The sequence below is a fragment of the Marmota monax genome, unplaced genomic scaffold (genome assembly GCF_021218885.2).
Source record: "Marmota monax isolate L192 unplaced genomic scaffold, Marmota_monax_Labrador192_F-V1.1 WCK01_AAM20220418_F8-fsc00054, whole genome shotgun sequence".
Lineage (NCBI taxonomy): Eukaryota > Metazoa > Chordata > Mammalia > Rodentia > Sciuridae > Marmota > Marmota monax.
In genome coordinates this window covers 4,155,330-4,178,894 of record NW_026692145.1, presented here as the reverse complement: position 1 = coordinate 4,178,894, position 23,565 = coordinate 4,155,330, and the positions used below count along the sequence as shown (strand labels likewise).

General features: G+C 37.0%; 1 protein-coding gene across 12 annotated transcripts in view; it reads right to left on the bottom strand.

Annotated features, from left to right (window-relative positions):
- Enox2 (ecto-NOX disulfide-thiol exchanger 2) overlaps positions 1-23,565 on the bottom strand; it is a 309,809-nt gene that overhangs the window by 158,675 nt on the left and 127,569 nt on the right. For 9 of the 12 annotated variants that reach the window (XM_058571371.1, XM_058571364.1, XM_058571359.1 and 6 more), the window contains one exon: positions 17,890-18,033. The exons of the other annotated variants lie outside the window; for them this stretch is intronic. Coding sequence is in view for 1 of the 9 variants with exons in the window: in XM_058571356.1 (XP_058427339.1) it covers positions 17,890-18,033 (144 nt within the window). In the remaining 8 variants the exon portion in view is untranslated. The remainder of the gene's footprint in view (positions 1-17,889; positions 18,034-23,565) is intronic. 12 annotated transcript variants of the gene reach the window in all.

Below are 23,565 nucleotides of genomic sequence, written 5' to 3'. Positions count from 1 at the left end.
GCTTAACAGAGACCTGGCACAAAATCAAGAGAAGCTAAAATCTTGTGGTTACCCTGCTGAGATAATTTAGGATGCATTAGTCAATGTTTCTCAGACTGTTCATCCTAGATCAGGGTAATTACGGAGGGGAATGAAAAAAGGTCAGATTAGAAAATAGCTTGGAGCAGAACCACTATATTTGTATGAGATGATATTTAAATCAGCATCTGAAAACAGTAATGCAGTTATGACTACCTTGGGCTTATGTACATTTTTTGGACACATATGCCTTTCTGCAGCACTAAGTCCTGATGAATCCAAATTTAAAAAGTTTAGAGTAAAAAGGGTTATTTTAAGTTTATCTTTGGGGAATATATACCCCTTCCCAATTCCTTCTTTTTGCTTTAATAAGTACATTTTAATAGTTTGATGAGCTCTTTCAACTATGCCTTGTCCCTGTGGATTGTATGGGATTCCTGTTATATGAGTAATGCCAAATGTTGAGCAAAATTGTTTAAAAGAGGTAGAAGTATAACCAGGGGCATTATCTGTTTTTAACTGTTTTGGAACACCCACAGTGGCAAAATTTTGTAAGCAATGAGCTATAACATCTTTAGTTTTTTCTCCGGCATGAAGGGAGCCCATCAAAAATCCAGAAGAAGTATCAACTGTAACATGCAAATATTTTAATTTTCCAAATTCTGGCAAGTGTGTGACGTCCATCTGCCAAATATGGTTAGGTATCAATCCTCTAGGATTGACTCCAAGATTAACTTGTGGTAAAAAGGTCACACAATTTTGACATTGTTTTATTATTTGTCTAGCTTGTTCCTTAGTTATTTTAAAACGCTTTTGTAAAGTATTAGCATTGACATGGAACTTTTTATGAAAATTTATAGCTTCTTCTAGTGTAGAGAAAATATGTATGTCATGTGTAGTTTTATCTGCTAAATCATTGCCCAAACTAAGGGCTCCAGGCAATCCTGTATGTGCCCTGATATGTCCTATAAAGAATGGATCTTTTCTGTCCCAGATTAGACTTTGTATAGTGGAAAGCAAAGAGAAAACAGTAGCAGAAGGGGAAATCCTACCAGCATCTTCAAGAGATACTATAGCATTAACTACATACTGACTATCAGAAAATAAATTAAATACAGAATCTTTAAACATCACAAAAGCTTGTAAAACTGCATTAAGCTCTACCTTTTGAGCTGATTGTTTGGGTACTAAAAATGTAAAAGTTTGATCAGGGGTAACTACTGCTGCTGTACCATTATTTGACCCATCAGTGAATATATTTGGAGCATTCATGATAGGTGTTTTTCTTGTCATTTTTGGAAAAATTACAGGATGCAATGACCAAAAAGACAATAAAGGATTAGATGGTAAGTGGTTATCAAATGAAACATTAGATTTGCACATGATTATTGCCCAAGTATTTAACTCATTAGCTAACTCATCAATTTGATTCATAGTATATGGAGTAATAATTTTATTGGGAGAAATTCCAAACACTCCCTTTGCTGCTTTTATTCCTTTGAGTATTAATTGTCCTACAGCCTCAGGATACCTAGTAAGAATAGTGTTAGGAGAATAAGATAAATGTATCCATAATAATGGACCTTCTTGCCAAAATACTCCTGTAGGAATATTTTTTGTTGGTAGTACAATAAATAATAAAGGCAAACTTATACCAATTCTATCCAAATGCATATTTTCCATATATGTTTCAATGATTTTTAATGCCTTTCTTGCTTCAGGCGTTAACATTCGGGGTGAATTTGGATCTGATGGACCTTTTAGGATATCAAATAAAGGTCCCAACTCTCCTGTTGGTATACCTAAATAAGGCCTTATCCAATTTATGTCTCCTAATAACTTTTGAAAGTCATTAAGTGATTTGAGTTGATCTACTCGTATTTGAATTTTTGGTGGACGGACCATGGTTGAGGATAATAGAACTCCTAAATAATTAATTGGAAAATTTAATTGTACTTTATCTATTGCTATCTCTAGATTATAATTTTTTAATAAGTTTGTAAGTGTGGCATAACATTCTAGCAATGTGTTTTTATCTTTGTGTGCTAATAATACATCATCCATATAGTGAAATATTTGTAGTTCAGGATTTTGATTTCTAAGTGGCTGGATTACTTTGTTAACATAAATTTGACACATAGTTGGGCTGTTAGCCATCCCTTGAGGGAGTACTTTCCATTCATATCTCTGATCAGGACCTTCATGATTCAGTGCAGGGATAGTAAATGCAAAACGTGGACTATCCTCAGGATGAATTGGAATTGAAAAAAAACAATCTTTAATATCTATAACTAAAACATACCAGGTTTTTGGCAAAGCAGACAACTGAGGAATCCCTGATTGAGCAGGTCCCATAATAACCATCTCATTATTAATGGCTCTTAAATCTTGCAATAATCTCCATTTACCAGATTTCTTTTTGATGACAAAAATGGGAGTATTATGGGGAGATACAGAAGGTTGTATATGTCCTTCTGCTAATTGTTGTTTGACCAGGTCATGGGCTGCTTGTATCTTTTCTTTAGTCAGGGGCCACTGAGGAACCCATACTGGTCTTTCTGATTTCCAAGTAATTTTTATTGTCTCAGTGGCCCTTTCTGAAAATCCAACCCATGTCTGTCTGTTCCTTGATCTATTTGTATTGGTGCTGCTATACCTTGTTCTTGTTTTTCTAATCTTTTTCCTTTCCTAAAACCTTGTCTAGTCATAATAGTGGGTGCATTTTGGTTGATGTTATTTGTTAATGTCAAACCTAATTGATCTAGGACATCTCGTCCCCATAAATTTACGGGAAGATGATCCAATACATATGGCTGTATAGTTCCTTCACATCCTTCAGGATCCTTCCAATCTAATACCATTGCACTTCTATGGGGATTAGTCGCCACTCCTAGGCCTCGAAGCGTTTGAGTGGCTTGTTGTAATGGCCAATGTTTTGGCCATTCTTGACGAGAGATGATGCTAAGGTCTGCACCTGTATCCAGTAGCCCATTAAATTCATGTCCTTGAATATTTAGTTTTAGCATGGGGCGAGAATCTAAATTTAAAGAAAGCATAGCCCAATCTACACCTGTGGAGCCTAATCCCTTGGAACCTCTTTCTACAGTACGACTGGAAAATTTATCATGTAGGCTGGGTATTATTAGTAACTGTGCTATTCTATCTCCTGGTGAAATTACTGATATACCCTTTGGAGAACTGGCTATAATTTTTATTTCACCTTCATAATCGGGATCAATTACCCCAGGACTTATCATAAGTCCTTTTAGAGTAGAAGAGCTGCGTCCCAATAATAAGCCTACTGTTCCTTTGGGAAGAGGTCCTTTCACCCCTGTGGGAATGATTTGAACTCCCATCTCTGGAGTTAGTACTGCTCTGGCGGAGGCGCAGATGTCCAACCCTGCGCTCCCTCTGGTTTGTCTGATGAGGGATCTGATGGACAATGTGTCCTGGGCACTACCCTGATGGGGTTGCTGGGTTCCTCCAGTGCTCCGTATATTTGTGGTTTGGGGCCCCGGAGCATTGGGCCCCCCTGTCCATTTTTTGGCAATGGAGCCCAATGCCTTTCTCCACGATATCGTGGATAAACACCTGGTCCTTGTTCGTTTTTTGATAATGGAGTACCCTCTATGGTGGTTTGAGAACGGCATTCATTAGCCCAATGTCTCCCTTTACGGCATCGTGGGCAAATACCTGGTATTCTACTCCTTTGATACCTAGTTTTGTTAAACCCTCCTCCAATGGGGCAATTCCTTTTAAAATGTCCTGTTTGTTCACAATTGTAGCATGTTCTTGGCCTGGCATCTAAAGCCTGTTTTACTGCAGCTGCCACAATTTGCCCTTGTTCATTAATGTCTCTGGCATCTAAAGCCTGTTTTACTGCAGCTGCCACGACTTGCTCTTGTTCATTAATGTCTCTACATAATTTAATATATGTGTTTAAATCTTCATGTTTCCATGGTCTAATGATATCTCTGCACCAACGATTCGCTTGCTCATAAGCCAGGTGTTTTAGTAATGGCATTGCTTGTTCTGTATTCCCAAAAACTCTGGTAGCTGTTTGAATAAGCCTATCTACAAATTCAGCATAAGGTTCATTAGCTCCTTGTATTACCTTAGATAATTGACTTTGTAAACCTCCATGTCCTTGTAAAGTCTTCCATGCCTTAATTGCATCTGCAGCAATTTGTGCGTATACGCCAGGATCATATGCAATTTGTTGCTGCTGATCCTCATAAGGTCCCTTTCCTAACAACATATCTAGATTTCTCTGAGGATAACCAGCTGCTGCATTTCGCCTAGCCGTCTCCTTGCAAAATTCCTCATTGGCAACCTTCCATAACAGGTATTGTCCTCCATTTAGCACAGCTTTACACATATTAGCCCAATCTGCTGGCGTCATGTTCAAGTTGTTAATGGATTCGACCAAGCTTACAGTGAAGGGTGCTTGAGGACCATAGGTTGTTACAGCCTCTTTTAGCTGCTTCACTGTTTTGAAATTTAAAACTTGGTAAAATCGCTGCCCTCCTGCCTCAAATACAGGGCATGTTAATATTTGAGACCTTGTCTCAGGATCCCAACTATCAACTGCGGGGGTTGGGGGCCTCCCAGCATATGGAGGTGGCGCTGTTAGTTGGACACTTACGCCCTCTGGTGATAGAAAGGTGTTAGTAGCAGTCTCCTGTAGAGGTGGTGCTGTTGGTTGGACACTTACACCCTCTGGTGATAGAAAGGTGTTAGTAGCAGTCTCCTGTTGTAACTTTCCCCCTGATGGCTTTTTCTGTTTTACACTTTCTTTCTCTGTCTGACTAGCTTGAGAGGCCTTCTCTTTTACTTGAATCTTTTCCTCTGTCTGACTAACTTGAGAGACCTTCTCTTTTACTTGAATCATTATGTCTTCTCCTTCCTCTACCATTGTCTGAACTGAAGGCTTTGGACTAAGCAAACAAGATACGAATGTCCACAATGGCAATGTGCCAACTGGCAGAGTCCCTGGGCTTTTCTTTTCTATTCTTTTTAAATCTTCACCATGATGGTTCCATTGTGATATATTTAACAACTCCTCCTTAAAAAGCCATGGGCTACATTTTTGTATTGTATCAACGTATGCCCTGATTGTTCTTGATTTTACTGAGATGCCTCCTTCCTCTAACAATTTACTTAACACTCTTTCAGTTTGTTTTTTACTAATTTCTGATCCCGTATTTCTACTATAATACAACCCAACAAGATAACGCCTAACAAAACTGAAACTGAGTGAAACAAAATTGGAACAACACAAAATCATTATAATAGCCTCCTGAAATGTCCATCCGTCCTTTCTCCCTATCTGTTCCTCAGATATGAGCAGTTTTTCTTCCATCTTACACATCTCCAGGGACAGGCAACTTAAAACAAAAGTGAAACAAAATAACAAAAGAAGAATCTTAAAATGGCTACCCATCCTCTCGCCCTGCCCTCAGGGGCGAGCAGTTCACTTACCCTCAGTCGCTCCCCGTGCGAGCCACCAAATGCCGCAGTCTGGCTGGGCACAATCAGGAGCCACTTGTCAAAAGAAACTAACTTTATTTTTAGAACCACACACGACAAACAAAATAGTCTCTCAGGAAAAACCCTCAGAGCCTCAACTGCCACCACCGGCTTTCCCCAAGCCTCTCTCTCCCACACAAGCTTCTCTCCCCCTCCCACAATCCTCCTGCTCTTGAGGCCGATTGGCTGGGTCACGTGGGCGGAGCCAAAAAAGTCCCCCAATGAGCAGCTCCGTGGTCTGAAAGGGCAGGGAAACAGTCCAATGAGCATCACCGCAGAGGAGCCAATCAGCTAGATGTTGCTGGGGCCGAGGAGCCAATCAGCTAGATGTTGCTGGGGCCGCTGTGAGCCAATCATCAGCCAGCAGCTGGAAGTTTGCTGGGGCCCCTTTGGCTGTGGCTCTCAACAGTTGCATGCTCAGACTTTATGCCAAATTCTGATACAAACTCACTCTTAGCATGAGTCTTAGCAAGAAAGCCTGGTCCCTATGGATGGTCACACAAGTCTCTTAAAATCTCTCTTAAGGCCATTGTGGTGGGGAAGTCCATCACATTACAAGACTAACATGATGTACAGGAACTGATTTGGGGGAAAGAAGGCACATTCTCAATTTGATCTCTCCTCTTTCCAATGAACAGAACCAAGCATCTTCAAAAATTTTACCTCTTATCCTCAAAGCTTCCTTGATTGACCAGAGGAAGGCAGATGGCTTCTTTAAGCTCACCTTAATCTGATGTAAATTTCCATGAAAATGCCTCTGTTCTTCAATCCAACTTGTACTTGCACTCTACCTGGCACAGTGCCCAGCACATAATAGCCACTCAATAAATATTTGCTCTTATTTACTGAATATTCACTGTAAGTAGTCACTCTTTCATAGCACTCAGCATAATTGCAAATAATTAATTATTTGTGTAATTATTTGCTTATTGACTCTCTTTCTCATTAGACTGTGTCACCAGAACAGGGTCAGTGTCTGTCTCATTCATAGCTTATTGTGGTAGCTTAAAGCCTACCACAATGCCTCACATTTATTAAGAGTAAATAAATATTAATTGAGCAAAAGAATATCATGCACTTAGCACTATTTATTCATTCTCTCACTGAATACTGAAATAGCCCCATATACTGGGTGGTGTTATCTCTATTTTATTAGTAAGGAAACTAAGGCTGTAAGGACCGCAATAACTCATCTAAGGTCAATGCCAGGATTCTGAATATATATTAACAACTGTTACTCTGTTAACTCTGCCTCCCTCTTTTAAATCCTTTTCTACTACTTATTAATTGTAGCCTGGAAAAGCTTCCTGTTTTCTAAGCCTTGGTTTTCTTTAACTGTGTAAGCAAAGGAGAGAATGGTATCTATATTATAGATTTGTTGTGAAGTTTGCTTGAGTTCATATATGTAAAACACTCAGTCATAGTGGTTGGCATACAATCAATATTTAATAAAAGCTACTGCTACTGTTACTGTTGCTATTGAATCAAATATGAAGAAGAAAGTGACTGCAATGTGGGAATGCCACCTGCTGAACCCAGTCCCCCTCAAAATTAGTACACTTACTTTGTGTACTCTCATCATCCCTCACCACATTTCATAGAACAGCTTGCATGTGAAAGTTGATTTTACTTAAAAATCAAATGAAGAATATGCAAAATATTTTGAAATTCATTCTATTACACAAGAAAATGCTGAATGTGGTTCAATGTGAAGTACTCTAACCTACATAGAATGAATTTAATAGCTCACATTATTGATGAAATTGAAAATTGGAAAAAAAAATCCAAGACAGTCCCCTTGCTCATGACACAAGGATTTTCATCATCATGGATTTTTCTTTCAACAGATAATAAATGGATAACAGGAAATAGAGCAAAGAAAGAAAAAAAATGCAAATAAAGTGGTCTCTTTGTTCTGTGTTGAGATAAATAGAGAGGTCAACATTTACACAACCACTTAATTGCCATCTTTTGGTCCACTGCATCATTCTCTCTTCTGTCACTTCAGTTCTTAACAGAAAACTCAAAACATACCCTGTTATAGAATACTATACAGCGGTTAAAATTCTGAACAACAGTGCACGAGGTAGATCTTCTTATCCTAGGCATACACTAGGTGTACTGGTTCTCAAGGCTGGCTGCATATTGGAATCTGCTAGGGTGCTCTTAAAACCACTGACACCTGCACCCCCCACCTCCATTCCTATTTAATTGATTTCCAGCATTAATTTTGGAGCTACCCTACCTGGGTTTCCATCTCACCTCCTCTATTTACTATTGGGCTAAATTACTGAACTTCTATGTGATCCAGTTTCCTTATCTGTAAAGTGTGGATAACAGTTATATTTACCTCATAGGGTTGTGAGGGAAATCAAATAAGTTAACACATTTGAAAAACAACAGTGTCTAGCCCACAGTAGGCATTCCATAAATATTAGATATTACAATTGGTAGTAAAAATCACATTTTTACTGTTATACTTTGGAGGAGAAATGAAAACTTGTAGAATTTGCAATCAGATGTGTATGACCATGCTGAAAAGGCAACAGAGGTATTCCATGTTTGAAATTCATAAAAATCTCTTCACTATGAGGTGTGTCTCGAGACCACAGTAGATAACATAAGATTCATTCCATCTGGAATTTGTCTCAATTTTATTATATTTTTAACTTTCATTCACTTATTTTTATTGGTTCTTTTTAGTTATACATGGCAGTATTTTTAACAAAAAAATTTTAACACATATACTAGCACAACCAATTTATTTGTCCTAACAATAATGAAATATCATTGCCAGTTTCCCCTTGTCTAAAAATATCCTAAGGATAGGACTTTGAAAAATCAAAAGTCATATTAATCTTAAAAGAAACAGCAATTTTGAGGGTTGTGGGGGTTCTTGCCTCACTTGTCATCATTCCATGGAGAAGAGGAAACTTGCATTCAGCTTGTGAGGTGGGACAGAGAGCACTATGAAAAATTCTCTGGGCTTTGACTCCAACCACATTTGCTCTTTGTCACTGGAGAGAAATGACTTTTCAGATTGGTAAGATTAGAATGAATAGCCCTTCATGTGCTCTTTCATGTCCTAACCTATGTATTCTGGCTCTCAGGTCTGAATGCCCTAGAACTAAGATGACTCTCTTTCTCTTATAAAGCAAGCAGGCTCATCTAGCTCTGAATTTCTAGCTTCTACTAAAGTGTGACACAGGCCATCACTCTATGACAGTGGCAGGGTAAATGGTCTGCTCTTCAGACTTAATCTTCCCCATGGATGGGATCAAGGTACAGATTTGGAGCTGGCCTTAGGCTCCAAGTCATATTCTTCAAACCTGTTTTATGACTAATAAGGATGATATCATATTTTGTTCCTCATGGGTTTTTGTATTTTTTTCTCAGCTTCATTTATAACTGGAAGGAGAAAATTCGTAATGATTACTTCAGGCTTTCGACCCTAACAAGCAGCAGCAATAACCATAAAAGTATTACCTGATAGTTTTGAAAATGCTCTCCCTATTAAATGTACATGGACATTGAGGTTTAGAAATGACTTCCGTGATTTACCCAAGGTCAAAAGACTAATAAGTGGCAAATCCAGTACTAAAACCAGTCTTGAGTATACTTTTTACTACAGTCTTGAGTATGCTCCTTTCTCTTATCAAGGCCAACAAGGCCCTTACAGGCCCTGAGGACAAGAATGAATTCCCTTAACTTTATTAAGCTAACAGAGAAAAACAACCTCTCAAATCAAAGGGTCCTCTTACTCTAAAATTGAGTTTTCCCATTCGAGTCTCTCCAACAATCAAGAAATTGAAAGAAATCTTCTAGATAAAATTACACAACCAAGTTTAAATCACAGGCAGAACATAATTATAAAAGTTTTCCTATTTGGATGGAGTGGCCCTAAATGTGGGCTGGGATGGGAGGCACCAACTCTCCCCTACCAAGTAAGCAGGGATCACCTAGAATTTCTTCTGTGATTTGCTCAGCTGCCTGAGTTCAGCTCTACAGAAGCAATTCCCTCACAGGTATTTCCCAATCTCAAACTCCTTTCCTTTTTGAAGCTCAATGGGCTTCCTTCTGTGTAGCAGCCAAAACAGATATGGAGCCTTCTATACCACTGGGTTAAATTACTACAAAATCATGTAATATTATTAGCATGGGGGGAAGTAAACACTTGTAGGTTATAGATAAATAACCTACAGTTATTTTTCCAGTAAAAATGAATCAATTATATGCCATGGTCTTAACCAGTTTGAAATTATTATATAGGTATGGGAATAACTAATTTCCACTCTGCCATGGATTAGCCACATGATTTAGACAAGTTTCTTTCCTGGGTCTCAGTTTCTTTGTGTGTAAAAGGATGGAGTTAGACAAAGTTGTGTCCAATTCTAAAATATATGAGTTAACCGCTGCCAAAAGTCTCTATATTACCAACATATAACCTCTGCCAAAAGTCTCTATGTTACCAACATTTAACCTCTGCCAAAAGTCTCTATATTACCAACATGACTTTAAACGTTATGTCTGTTAAAAGAACTCCTAAAGACTTTAATATAATGAAGTCACAAAATCATTCCAAAACTATCCCAACAATTGGGGCAACTTAAGAGAGATGTATTTGCATTTTCCCACTCTGCCTCTTTCCTGCCACTCTCAGTTTCCCCTCCAGATAGTCCTTGAAGATGAAAAATTTCACACTGAGTTTCTATCAGACCAAAGAAAGAAAAAAGTCTGCTTACTTTTTTGGTCCTCTAGTTATCAAGATAATGGTTTTATTTCTTGAAACTGTAATCAGATAAAAATGTCCAAGAGACTAAAGAAACTGAGTAGGGCTATTAGTCTACTCTTTTTCTTATCTTAATTCCATCTGAAGGAACAATAGGCTCTTCTTGCCTTTGGCAATATAATAATTCAGCTGACATGCTAGAAATACCACACATCAAGATATAAAATGGTGGCATTTTCTCCCTTTAAAAACAATCAATGCTTTCATTTGTGAACTTCAAAGTACATATGAAATAAAAGTCTCAGCCCTGTGAGTCTGAGGTAAATCAAAGGGCTGTAAGAGTCATAGAAAAGTTTCCTGGTTCATTGCCCTTCTTCTAGATAAGAAAGGAAACAAAAATACTCCCAGGCAGATGAGTACTCATCTCATTTTATAGTTGTCTTCGAAGTGAGCTTAAACAACTTTCCTGGTGATCCATTCCAATATAGTTCTTCCTTATGTCTAACCAAAGCTATTCTTACTGCTGTTGTGCAGGCCAACTTCCCCTTATTAATCTAGCCTTGACATTGTAGGAACTGTCACTGTCTTTATATTATCAAGTCTTGTTGTGCCTTCAAGAAATTCTAAAGGAAATATTGAGCACTGTGTTAGAAGGCCTATGATAAAGATTAGACCTTTATCTGAAGGTCCTTAACATAGCATTTCCGGTGATGCTAGTCCACCTTGGTCAATGTTACTCATCCTCTATGGCTATTAGTACTTCATCTGAAAAATGCAATGAACATGAATATAAGAGAAAAGAATCACCATGCCAATGGAAATTATTGAATCTAAGAGTCTTTCTGGAGATCTTAAACTCTTGAAATTCAATCATTATTGCAAATACAAAATGGTTAATTATCTCTTTTCATACTGATCTCTCCTTTATTGACAATACAACTTAGTATTGGACATCAGGAATTTAAGTGCAAACATCTTGCAATGTAGGCCTACAGAAACAAGACAATGGAAGTTGAACTAAATCCACATCTGGGTATTTACTTGGGTACCAAAAGCATTCCTAGCACTCCTCCCAGAAAGATGACATTTTCTTTGAATACTGGTGTATCAGCTGTTGCTTAAAACAACCCATTCAATTTTAGTCACCATCCAGTTGGACTTGTTGACTCAAGATTCTTGCACTTTCATGGTTTGCATCTCTGTTTCTGCAAAGCCAGGTGGCTCTCAAACGAAGAGGCAATTGGCATCTTTGGGAAAGGAACCTGGCATTGTGATATTACATGGGTTTAACAATCTTCTAATCTTTTGCCATAGACTGCCACATAAATAAGTGAATTCACTTCCATTTTAGGCAATTTGTACATCTGTGACATTGCCAAGGAAATGTTTCCATTGATAAAACTTGAAATTTGAGAACAAACATATTCTGAATAATTCTGAGCTCACCTTAAGATAAAAGCCACAAGGCATCCAGATTCTTAAAGTAAGAGTCTGAAGTCAGATATGGTAGTTATATTTAATGCTGATTACTGATCTTCAAAGACACTTGAGGAAGAATACCCAAACTTCCTTATCAGTTACCCTTTGGCATTTAGGAAATTTTACCTGGTAATGAGGCAAGGATTTCATTAGGGCTAGGCGTTATTTTTACAATATTTGCTTTGTGGCTGTTCTCAGGGTGTAAAGTCAAAAATGTCTGAGTTTGAACTTTTGGGACAAGTGAGCCTATCAGTTGATCAACAACAGAAACCAAGTGCTCAGTTTTATGCACAGCTCCACCCTGGGAGTGATAAGAAAATCATAGAGACTATAAGGACAAAGGGAAATTATTTAAATAAACATGTAATAAACTAACAAATATTTTCTGAGTATCTATTATTTCCAAAATACTTTATCCCTGTTAAAAGACATGAATTAGGGGGCCCCTTCCAAAAATTGTCTGATGACTGAGTTAAAAGTGTAAGATATGCATAAACCAATATGAATAAACAATAGTTCAAAGTGGTCCATAAGTGGTATCAAGTGATTCATATGAATATAATCACCAAGGGATTTCAGAGGTACAAGAGAACACTTCTAATTAGGATGATCCAGAAGCCTTCTTGGAAAAAGTAGGACAGTACAAGGTACTGTCAGTCAAACAAGATTTTGATGGGTGAAATAAAAGGGAGAACATGCGAGAAAAGAGAATGAATGCTGTGAGCAAGGAACTGAGGTAGGTAAGCACAGTGACTCTGGAGAAAAGTAGATGATTAGCTTGGCTAAAATAGATTTGTTTTAGGGAGTAGCAGAAAAGAAAACTAAAAAGAAGGAACTATGGCATCTCAGAGTTCGAAGGGATTCCTAGAAACTATCACACCGAAGCTATGCTGATCTTGTTCTAACCTATTTATTTCTAAAAAACCAGTTTTCACTAGTCTGCCACTGGTGTTTAACATACACTTTATTAATGGGTCTATACCTAATATCAACAGACAGAGGAACTGTGTCATAGTACCTAGAAACAGTTTTTAGACTTGCAGACCTGGCTAAAGCACTCACTAGATGTTTAACCTTGGGTAAGTTTACTTAACCTTCATTTCTTCGTCTATAAATATGGATAATAAAACATTCAAAGTGGAGGGAGTAAAAAAGAAAGAATGATTGTATATCCTCTTCTGAGAAGTGTCTGTTCAGGTCCTTGGCCCATTTATTGATTGGTTTATTTGGGGTTTTTGTGTTTTGTTTCATGCTTAGCTTTTTGAGTTCTTTATATACCCTAGAGATTAGTGCTCTATCTGATGTGTGAGGGCTAAAGATTTGCTTCCAAGATGTAGGCTCTCTATTCACCTCACAGATTGGTTCTTTTGCTGAGAAGAAACTTATTAGTTTGAATCCATTCCATTTATTGATATTGGTTTTAATTTTTGTGCTATAGGAGTCTTATTAAGGAAGTTGGGGCCTAATCCCACATGATGAAGATCAGGGCCTACTTTTTCTTCTATTAGATACAGAGTCTCTGGTTTAATTCCTCAGTCCTTGATACACTTTGAGTTTTGTGCATGGTGAGAGATAGAGGTTTAATTTCATTTTGTTGCATATGGATTTCCAGTTTTCCCAGAACCGTTTATTGAAGAGGCTATCTTTTCTCCAATGCATGTTTTTGGCACCTTTGTCTAATATAAGATAATTGTAATTATGTGTTGTCCTCTATTCTGTGCCACTGGTCTACCAGTCTGTTTTGGTGCCAATACCATGCTGTTTTTGTTACTATTGCTCTGTGGTATAGTTTAAAGTCTAATAGTGATGCCACCTGCTTCACTTTTCCTGCTAAGGATTGCTTTAGCTATTCTGGGTTTCCAGGCAGAATGGTAGCTATTAATGCATACAAACAACAATTAAGTATAGGCGAGGATGTGGGGAAAAAGGTACATTCATACATTGCTGGTGGGACTGCAAATTGGTGCAGCCAATATGGAAAGCAATATGGAGATTTCTTGGAAAACTGGGAATGGAACCACCACTTGACCCAGCTGTCCCTCTCCTCGGTCTATACCCAAAGTACTTAAAAACAGCATATTACAGGGACACAACCACATCAATGTTTATAGCAGCACAATTCACAATAGCTAAACTGTGGAACCAACCTAGATGCCCTTCAGTAAATGAATAGATTAAAAAAATGTATATACAAAAAATATACACAATGGACTATTACTCAGCAATAAAAGAGAATAAAATCATGGCATTTGCAGGTAAATGGATGGAGTTGGAGAAGATAATGCTAAATGAAGTTAGCCAATCCCAAAAAACCAAATGCCGAATATTTTCTCTGATATAAGGAGACTGATTTATAGTGGGGTAGGGAATGGGAGCATGAGAGGATTAGATGAACTCTAGATAGGGCATAGGTGTGAGAGGGAAAGGGAGGGGCCAGCAGGTTAGTAAGGATGGTAGAATGTGATGGACATCATTATCCAAAGTACATTTATGAAGACACAAATTGGTGTGAAAATACTTTATATACAAACAGAGATATGAAAAACCGTGCTGTATATGTGTAATAAAAAAAAGAATTGTAATGCATTCTGCTATCATTTATTTTTAAAAAATCAATTAAAAATTTAAAAAAATAAAAAGAATGAATGAAGAAGACAAAAAAGGAAGAAGAACCTGTATAATATATTGTCCAAGAAGGTTAAAGTAGAGAGAATTCAAGGAAGGGGAGATAGCAGTATCAAATGAAAAAGAGGTGAAGGTGTTTGAGAATTGCCAAAAGATCACTGACTTTGACAATGTGGAGGTGTCTTAGCTCATTTTATGTTGCAATAACAAAATCCCTGAGACTGGGTACTTCATAAGGAAAATAATTTTACTGGGTTCATGACTCTGGTATATGGAAAGTCCAAAGAGCATGGCACCTCCATCTGTCTGCATCACAACATGACAAAGAAATGCAAAGCAAATAAGTCACATGCAGAATGGGCATGTGTACAAACAAGGAAGCTGTAATAATCATAAAACCACCGCAGTCTAGTACAATTTAGCATAGAGGTAAAATTCCTTTGGAAAACTGTAATAGAGTATTAAAGTATAGGGGCCAGGCTTGCTGTTTTATAACAAGCTGCTCTCCTGGGAACAATCCAATCCTGCAAAACCCAACCCACTTAGAGAAACCAGCATTAATCCATTCATGACCTAATTACCTTCGTCTAGGCCTCATCTCTTAAAGGTTTAATCACCTCAACATAGCAATACTGGGGACCCACACTGCCAACACAAAAACCTTTGAGGGACAAACCATATCCTAATCATACCAGAAGTCAATAGTGACCTTTAAGAAGTCAGTTTTAGTACAAAAGGAAAGCAGCAACTTGTGGGAAAAGGGCAACACAGGAGAGATGGGGAAAGAAGGACAAAAGGCTTTGTAGTGAGCATCTGAAACTGCAATTCATTTGCAGCTTCACTTCATTTGTAGTGAAGGAGAGGGAATGGGAAAATTTTGACTTGATATGGTTAGAGGTTCAAGTGATGCAATGGCTGTACATGTATCTCAGTTTAGAGCTGCAATGGCTTCTAACTCCTATAAACACTTCCAACTCTACTTTTCCTCTTTGCCATGATTAGGAAATGGTGAAGGAAGAGAGAAGTTCCTATTCACAAAGCATCTTCCTTCTTCCCTTTGTCTAACACTGCAGAGGAAGAATATGATAGTATAAAGCCATTTCCCATTTACAATTTCACAAGATTGCCAGTTGAACAATTACAACAAACTCTGTGTATATTAAAACCTCATTAATTTGGACTACACGCATTTGGAATTTGTAGTAATTTAACCTGGGCTGGAGTTACCTTTGTACCATTTACAAAGAAAGGGTTAACTAAGTAAATAGTGTGAACAAGATTTTAAGGGAGATAATTTAGCCTGCCAGGGGCTTATTTCACCTATTTTAAACAACAGACTGTTTTTTAAAGAACTTCAGTATATTCACTATTTGAATGCAAATTGATTCTACTAATTATAGATCAGTGTAATCTGCTGTTAAAAAACCTATATCTGCAATAGTTAACTTTGCTCTTACCAAGTATGCTCATTAGAAACAAATTGACAATTCTTTAAAGTTAATTCATAATTTAGATTAATGCATACCCCTTTTCCCTACCCCCATGAATTAACTATAATTTAGGGGGTTTTACCCTGAATTAGCACATCATTTATGAATACAGTGGAAAAATTAATAAGTGATCAGAAAGACTTGAAGCAGCCAAAATAGGTGTTTTAAAGTTGATGTACTAAAGCACATGCACTCTATCCATGACAGGTTCTATTGACAGCTGATTTAGCTCTTGCTTAACATACTAATATAACACATCAACTGGGAAATCTGGGTGGGTGTTTTTAAGTTCATAACTAATTTGAAGAAGGAAAAGGGCTGCTATATGAAGGGACACTGAGAGCAATAATAAGTGACAGCAAACTGCAGAAAGGAAATAGGACTTATATAAAATGTAGCTATAGTAATCACAAAACCACCACAGTCTAGCACAATTTAGCATAGAGGTAAAAGGCCTATATTCCTTTGGAAAACTGTAATAGAGTATTAAAGTATAGTGCAATAACTAATGGCTGGAATTATGCCCCTAAATGATCAAATAAATTTAAATTATGTTGAATCTATGCCTTAAAAAGCAGATAAGTTTACACATGCGCGCATACATGCACACGTACATGCACACACTCTCATACACACAATTCGTACCTGTAATGACTAACCTAAAAATGTGACACATGTTGATGTTTCAAAAGAGAGGTTCATAATATTATCATATAATAATGATGATGATAGCAAAATAATAGCAATATTTATTAAGTAGTTACTCTGTACAGATAGCAAGCTAAGTACTTTACCCTACAAGATTTCAAATAATTCTAATAATACAAAAAGGTAGGTTTTATTATCACTTCTACTTTACAGTTGAAGAAGTGAAATTCAGAGAGGTTAAGCAACTGACTGCAGGCCACAGAGAAAGACAGAGCCAGGGTTATAACAGGCCAGTTCCTTGGTTGTCCATTATGCCTTTCCATACTCCAGAAAATACAGCTCCTTTCTTGAGGGCACCATACAGTTAATATTTTACTGCATTTTCATTTTCCAAATTCAATCTTAACAAATGTATTGATTTATAAGCAGAAATATGTATAATCTAAGAGACAGATATAATATTATATTTATAAACATGCTTCATTGCTCTAGATAAAAGTGAAGGCAATAGTTAAAAAAACAAAACAAAAAACCGTATTGAACACATCTATTATATTAGGTCCATTCCAAAATCTCAGATCAGTCTTTGTGCACTGGGAACTCTATTTGCAAATGAATAACCAAGCAACAAAAAGAAGAAATGTAAAAATATCAAGTAACCAGTCAATGTCTGGTTCTCCTATTGTTTCTCATTCCTTTTGGGGAAATTTAAGATGAAAATAGGCCAATGGGACTTGAAGGATGGAGGAAAGATTAAGGGGAGACTAAAAATTCAGTTGGCTATTATAGAGGATTTAGGAAAATCTGTTTGCCAGCTGTTCTAAAAGAATTGTAAGGACATAAAAGACATATGGGCATGGTATGTATTGGGAGGAAGAGAGGCGGAGGTGTGGTGATACAAATATATGCAGCTAACTGTGTTAGAAGTTAAGTGAGATAGCCTGCCACATGTACATACAAAGACAAATGTACAGTGAAACAGGCACTCCTGTAATTCCTTCTACCTAAACCAATGATCTTTATTCATCTCCTCTTATCTCAAGTCTACCCATTCTTCAAGGATTAGCTAAAAATGTCACTTCTGCCCTGAAGCATTCTATAATCCCTAAAGCTAAATCAAATTCTCCCTAATTTCTGCTCCCATAGGTTTTAATCCCCTTAAGCACATTGATACAGCACTGATGATACTCTCATTGTTAGAGTTATTCATAACTGCTCTCCCCTCCCATCTATTCCCTCATGAGGGGAGTGGTTCTTCCTCATTTCTGAAGCTCCTCCAAGTCCTGGCACAATCCCTACCACATACTAGGCTCTAAGAAAATGTTGATTCAATAGCACTGACTTAGGACAGTGCATTATCACCTAGCTTACCTGAAGGAGTATTTGTTCTCTTTCTTTTCTTGCTTGATTCCCCTCCATTCTCAATGAGGCCTTCTGTGACCAGAGGGCCACTGGCACTACCAAACTGCAGGGGCTCGTTGTTGTTGGCAGGGTCAAAGGGCAGCTGGTTCAATCCTAAAGAAGAAAAAGAAAGCCAAAGTCTAGACTCCATTAAGGACTGGGATCATCTCCAGATTTTATTCTATGAGCCAGTAGTGACCTTTTAGGTCTCAAGATCCTAGGAGTTAAGAGTGAATTCCTCAGATAGTTGCCCTGTGGAATTTTTATAGATCTTATTGACAAGTACATAATTAAAATATAAGATAGCAGCTCTGTTACTTGTTAGATCCCTCCTGTTTCTGTGAGAACCTAATATTTCTGTCCACGAGCTAGCAAATATTTTCTATTTCCTCCCTTAAAAAGTAGGATCAGCCAGGCATGGTGACACATGAATATAGTCCAGCTACTAGGGAAACTGAGGAAGGAGAATCACTCAAGTCCAGGAGTTCAAGGCCAGCCTGGGCATAATCAGACTCTGTCTCAAATAGAAAAAAAGATAGGCCCTTCTTTAAATGTACCTATAGCTGGACCAGCTCTTCCTTTGATAAAACTTGGCTTTGTATTTTTTGGATTATCTCCTGACATTTTTTCATTATTTCATTACAAGTTTTGTTGAAGTGATACAGAAATAATTATTATAATGTCCTGATGTCAAAGTCACTGCTGATGATATCATGGAGGTTTCTTAAAAAGTAAACCATAAATCCATGGCAATGGCAATATGAGAAAAGAAAACAAAAAGACATTGTCACAGAGGGGTTACTCAGTCACTGTATTGATATGAAGTTATGACCCAGGTTTGGGGGATTTAATCTCATTTTCTTCAAATGCTATCAGAAGCATTGTCACTTTACTAGCTACTGCTATGCCATATAAGATGACAAAAGGCATTTTCTACTCTCTAACCCTTATATGCTTCAGTCAGGGGTGATCAGAGATACTTTCTTAATCCTCTGGCAGCAGCACCTAGAGTTACAAGTGTTTCAATTAAAACTTCTTGAAATATGGAATCAAAAGATTTGTTAAATACCAAAGTAAAGACATCTCTTCTTAGCCTTTTATCCACTAGTTCTCTAATCCTATCAAAAGGGGAATCAGGTTAGCCTGATAGAGTTCATTCTTCAATTTCCATTTTTTCTATGGCCTATAGCTTTACACTTCTTCAGATAAAGTTGCAAAATATCAATAAAAAGCTTGGAATCCAGACAGCTACAGGTCAATAAAATTTCAATAAAATGAATACAAGTTTTAACAAAATGAATTCCCATTATTGTTTATAATAAAGACTGTCCCCTTGTTAATGTTTTCAGCCTACATAGAAAGTATTATTTCTTTAGCAATCAGATTCCACTTGAAACACCTCCATTAAATGGCCTTTGGGATTTGTCAAACATCTTTCCTTTACATCATGTGTGTAACTAAGTGAAAGGATAAAACTTGCTTCTATATCTTAAGTCAACTATTCAGTACATCATATCCATGTCCTATTAAAATATCTAGCATGGCTGGGTGTGGTGGCACACACCTGTAATCCTAGTGGCTCAGGAGACTGAGGCAGGAGGATCACAAGTTCAAAGCCAGCCTCAGCAACTTAGTGAGGACCTAAGTAACTTAGCAAGACCCTCTCTCAAAATAAAAAATAAAAGGGCAAGGATGTGGTTCAGTGGTTAAGTGGCTCTGGGTTCAATCGGTGAATCACCCCCCAAAAGAAAATCTCTACTATGACTAGAACTGTAAAAATATGTATATTAGAAAATATTGAAGTCACAACCAAGATTATTTTCAAAATCTACATTTTATATCATTTAAAAATGAAGATTTTTCTTGCACCTGAGTAGTCCAAAGTCAAATATGATAAGTATATTATTCCAAAAATTTCCTTGGCATTTCTTTTTGCAGTATCATACTGATCAAAATAAGTTCTATGGAAAACAGAATGGTATAGTGGAAAGAGTGTGCTAGATTGGGGTTCAAATCATGGTTACCCTTCCTACTAGATAGCTTTCGGCAATTCATGTAGTCTCAAACCTAGTTTTCTAATATAAAATGGGGAGACATAAGACTACACAAGGTTATTGCAAAGATTAACAAACATAGTTATGATAATTATATAATTCTAAATGAATTAAAATAAATTAAATGAATTAAAATAAACGATAAGCTTATAGGTTCTTCTAAGGAGAAGCTCTCTCCCTTCACCTCACTCCTCCCACAACTATATTCCTTATGCCTAGCACCATATCCAACATATAGTAAATGTTGAATTAATTAATTAATCCTCAATAAGTGGGGGTAGGTGACACATCATATTAACCCATGTAATTAGAGTAAAGACTTGGCAGCTGATCATCAAGAATTAATGCCACAACTGAAAATTTCTGATGCTGATTATAGCAACATTACTTAAAACAGATTTTCAATGCATCTCTCACATTTGAGTACTATACAGCAAAATGGGGGAAATCCTGATTAAAAGGAATGCTCAAGGATCAGGAGGTTCTGATTAATGTTTTTTAATCATAAAAGTCTTTCTTATTTTGTCTTGCATTTGATAATTCACAGAATAATATATCAGTCCACTTCCATGTCCTATTAAGTAGATGACTGAGGATCTTACAGAGTTTCAGAGCAGTACCTAAGTCATAGGACTTGGTAAAAGTATTAAATGAGATCATATATGAGATCATATAGGTAGAATATTCTATACCACATCTGGCACACAGTATATGTTCAATAAACACATAAATGTATATTTTTTATAAATGTATATTTTAATCGTGTCTGGGGTGTGGCCCTGATCTCCAATTCCTGCTTTCACCCAGACTGCCACTGCTTCCATTTTCCTTTGGGATGAACAGATGAATCGTCCAGGGTGGGCCTGGGTGCTGAAGCTAAATGGACATGGTAGGCTCAAGAAATATTAACTGCTACTGTTATAATACTGAATTTCCATTTCAAATCTCTCACATTGTTGATATATAATGTAAAGAGATAAATCTGAATTTTCCCTGATCCAAGGATATTGCCTGATTTTCCCACTGAACTTTTTCATTGCTATTTGTATCTTTTTGAAAAAGTTTAAGGAGTCCAGGAAAAAAAAAATCTGGTGAACTAAATTGTTCTTACCCTTTATTTTGTCCCAGATGATATCTTGGGGTATTTGGGTATTTTATTCCTCATGTTAATTTACAGATCCTTTTGACACTGAATAAGACTGAGATTCCAAGTACATTCTGTGTCTTCTTCACCTCATATATAATCCAGATATGTGAAAATCCTGATAATTTGGTATAATATTTTAGGCCTTATTTTTTCTAGGGAAAGATCTCATATCAAGGAGAAAGAGACATCTCACTGAGTAACCTGATTCACTGAAAACAAATCCACATTTTATATTATCCAGAACCCAATATAGTATCTAAAGATTTATAGTTCAAGAGCAAAGGCTATAGAAATAGCCAAATCCTATGATACCAGAAAATCCTAGCTACTTTTATTGTATTGTTTCATTCTCCCCCCTAAGACAACAACCTACTTACAGGATCTTTCTGTACTGTATATATGTGATGCATGCTAAATGTTATTTAAAATAAGATAGCTCCATTAAAATTATTTAGATCCTAAAAAGAAAACTACCACTTTAATTCCAAGAATTCTTGCTGGAAAAATTTCAATGATGACATAAACATAAAAGTATTACCAATTACCATACTGTAATTCTCACCCAAATGATATAGTTTAATCTTTAATCTCTTATGGAAGCAATTCCTGGCATTTTCTACTAGAAATGATGAAATGGAAAGTATTATTAGGAAGAACTTTTGAGGTCATCTAGTTCATGCTCAGCAATACAGAAATCTTGTCTACCTGATTCCTGAGAGGCTTGGGGCACTTTTTTGCCTGGGGTCCATTCCTTGCTAGGCTCCTAGGCATTCAGCTGGCTTTCCTTTTAAAAACTACTACCCACATGATTTGGGGGATTCCTTTTATTTCCCCCAAACTGCTTATAATCCCTAGAATGAGTACATGAGATATTTAACTTTTTAAGCATTCTACTGATAGTGGCTGCAAGAAAAATGAAGAAGTGAAAGACACCTAACAGAATGAAGTCAGAAAATTTCTAGTCTTAAAGCATTTCTCATAGTCCTTGCCCTTTTATTCTTTTTTTTTAATATTTATTTTTTAGTTCTCGGCAGACACAATATCTTTGTTTGTATGTGGTGCTGAGGATCGAACCCGGGCCGCACGCATGCCAGGCGAGCGCGCTACCGCTTGAGCCACATCCCTAGCCCCAGCCCTTTTATTCTTAAGGATAAACTTAATAAAACTTGTAGCTTATTCAGTTTTCCCCTTACATCTCATCTTCTTATCCTCCAAGTTTACAAAATTTACAGGTTATTCACAATAAAGTCCAAATTGATAAAATAAAAACAAATAGATCAAAAAATATTAGTGTCATAGATTTCTGCTATTTCTGTACCTTACAGTTACAACCAAACAAATCTATATGGTAATATATTCTTGTCTAAAACCAATGTGACTACTATAGACAACTGAACAGCTGTTATTTCATGTCATGTCAAAATACAAATTATGTGCTGGGTGTATGGTGCACGCCTGTAATCACAAGAGCTCTAGGAGGATTGCGAGTTCAAAGTCAGCCTCAGCAAAAAGCAAAGCACCAAGCAACTCAGCAAGACCCTGTCTCTAAATAAAATACAAAATAGGGCTGGGGATGTGGCTCAGTGGTCAAGTGCCCCTGAGTTCAATCCCTGGTACCCACCCCCCAAATACCTATTATGTGACTTCACAGCACACAGAATGCCTCTTTAGAAAGTATGCATACCAGGGAAGGGTAGTGGAAGGATTCTTGGAGAATGACATTTCTCATCCAATGTAAGTGGGGAAGTTAAACACCTCAGAAAGAAATCAAGGAGTTCACACGCAATGATGTCTACCATACAAATGCAAATGATTCGTGGGCTTTGAGGAAAGCACTGAAGAATTTTCATGATTCTTGTGAAAGAAGATCAATGATCTTTTTATGCCCAGTGGCTGTAATAGTTACTGTCACAATTCACTCTACTGAGCTTTCCACTATCAGGTCAAATTAATACCAACCTTCAAGATACAATCTAACACTTTTAATGACTGCCTCAGGTTATAGGACCAAAATGTAACCCCATGGATCCATGTCATTTCTTATTTGCAGCTGTGGCCCATAGAATATATAACCTTAGGAAAAAGAAACACAACTCCATTCTGGATTAGTTCCCTTTAAAAGAAAATGGTTAAAGTCCTGAGAAATCTGATAAATTAAATCAAAGGTAGCAATGTCCACATAGAAATTCATGTTAAAAAAATAAACGTTTTTGGTAATTTGAATATTCTAGTTAGTTTGTCTTTATAACAAGTATCTGCAACTTCAATCTTATTTTCCAAGTGAGTTTAGTTTAAAATAAGATATGGGATTCATGGTGGTGGTGATCTCCAAATTAGTTTTTAAATTAAAAACTTTTGGGAAATACCAAGTTGGCCTAATGGACATGCTGGCAGATGCTTTTATAGAATTTACCCATGTGAGAAACAAAAGGTCTGGTGGTCCCT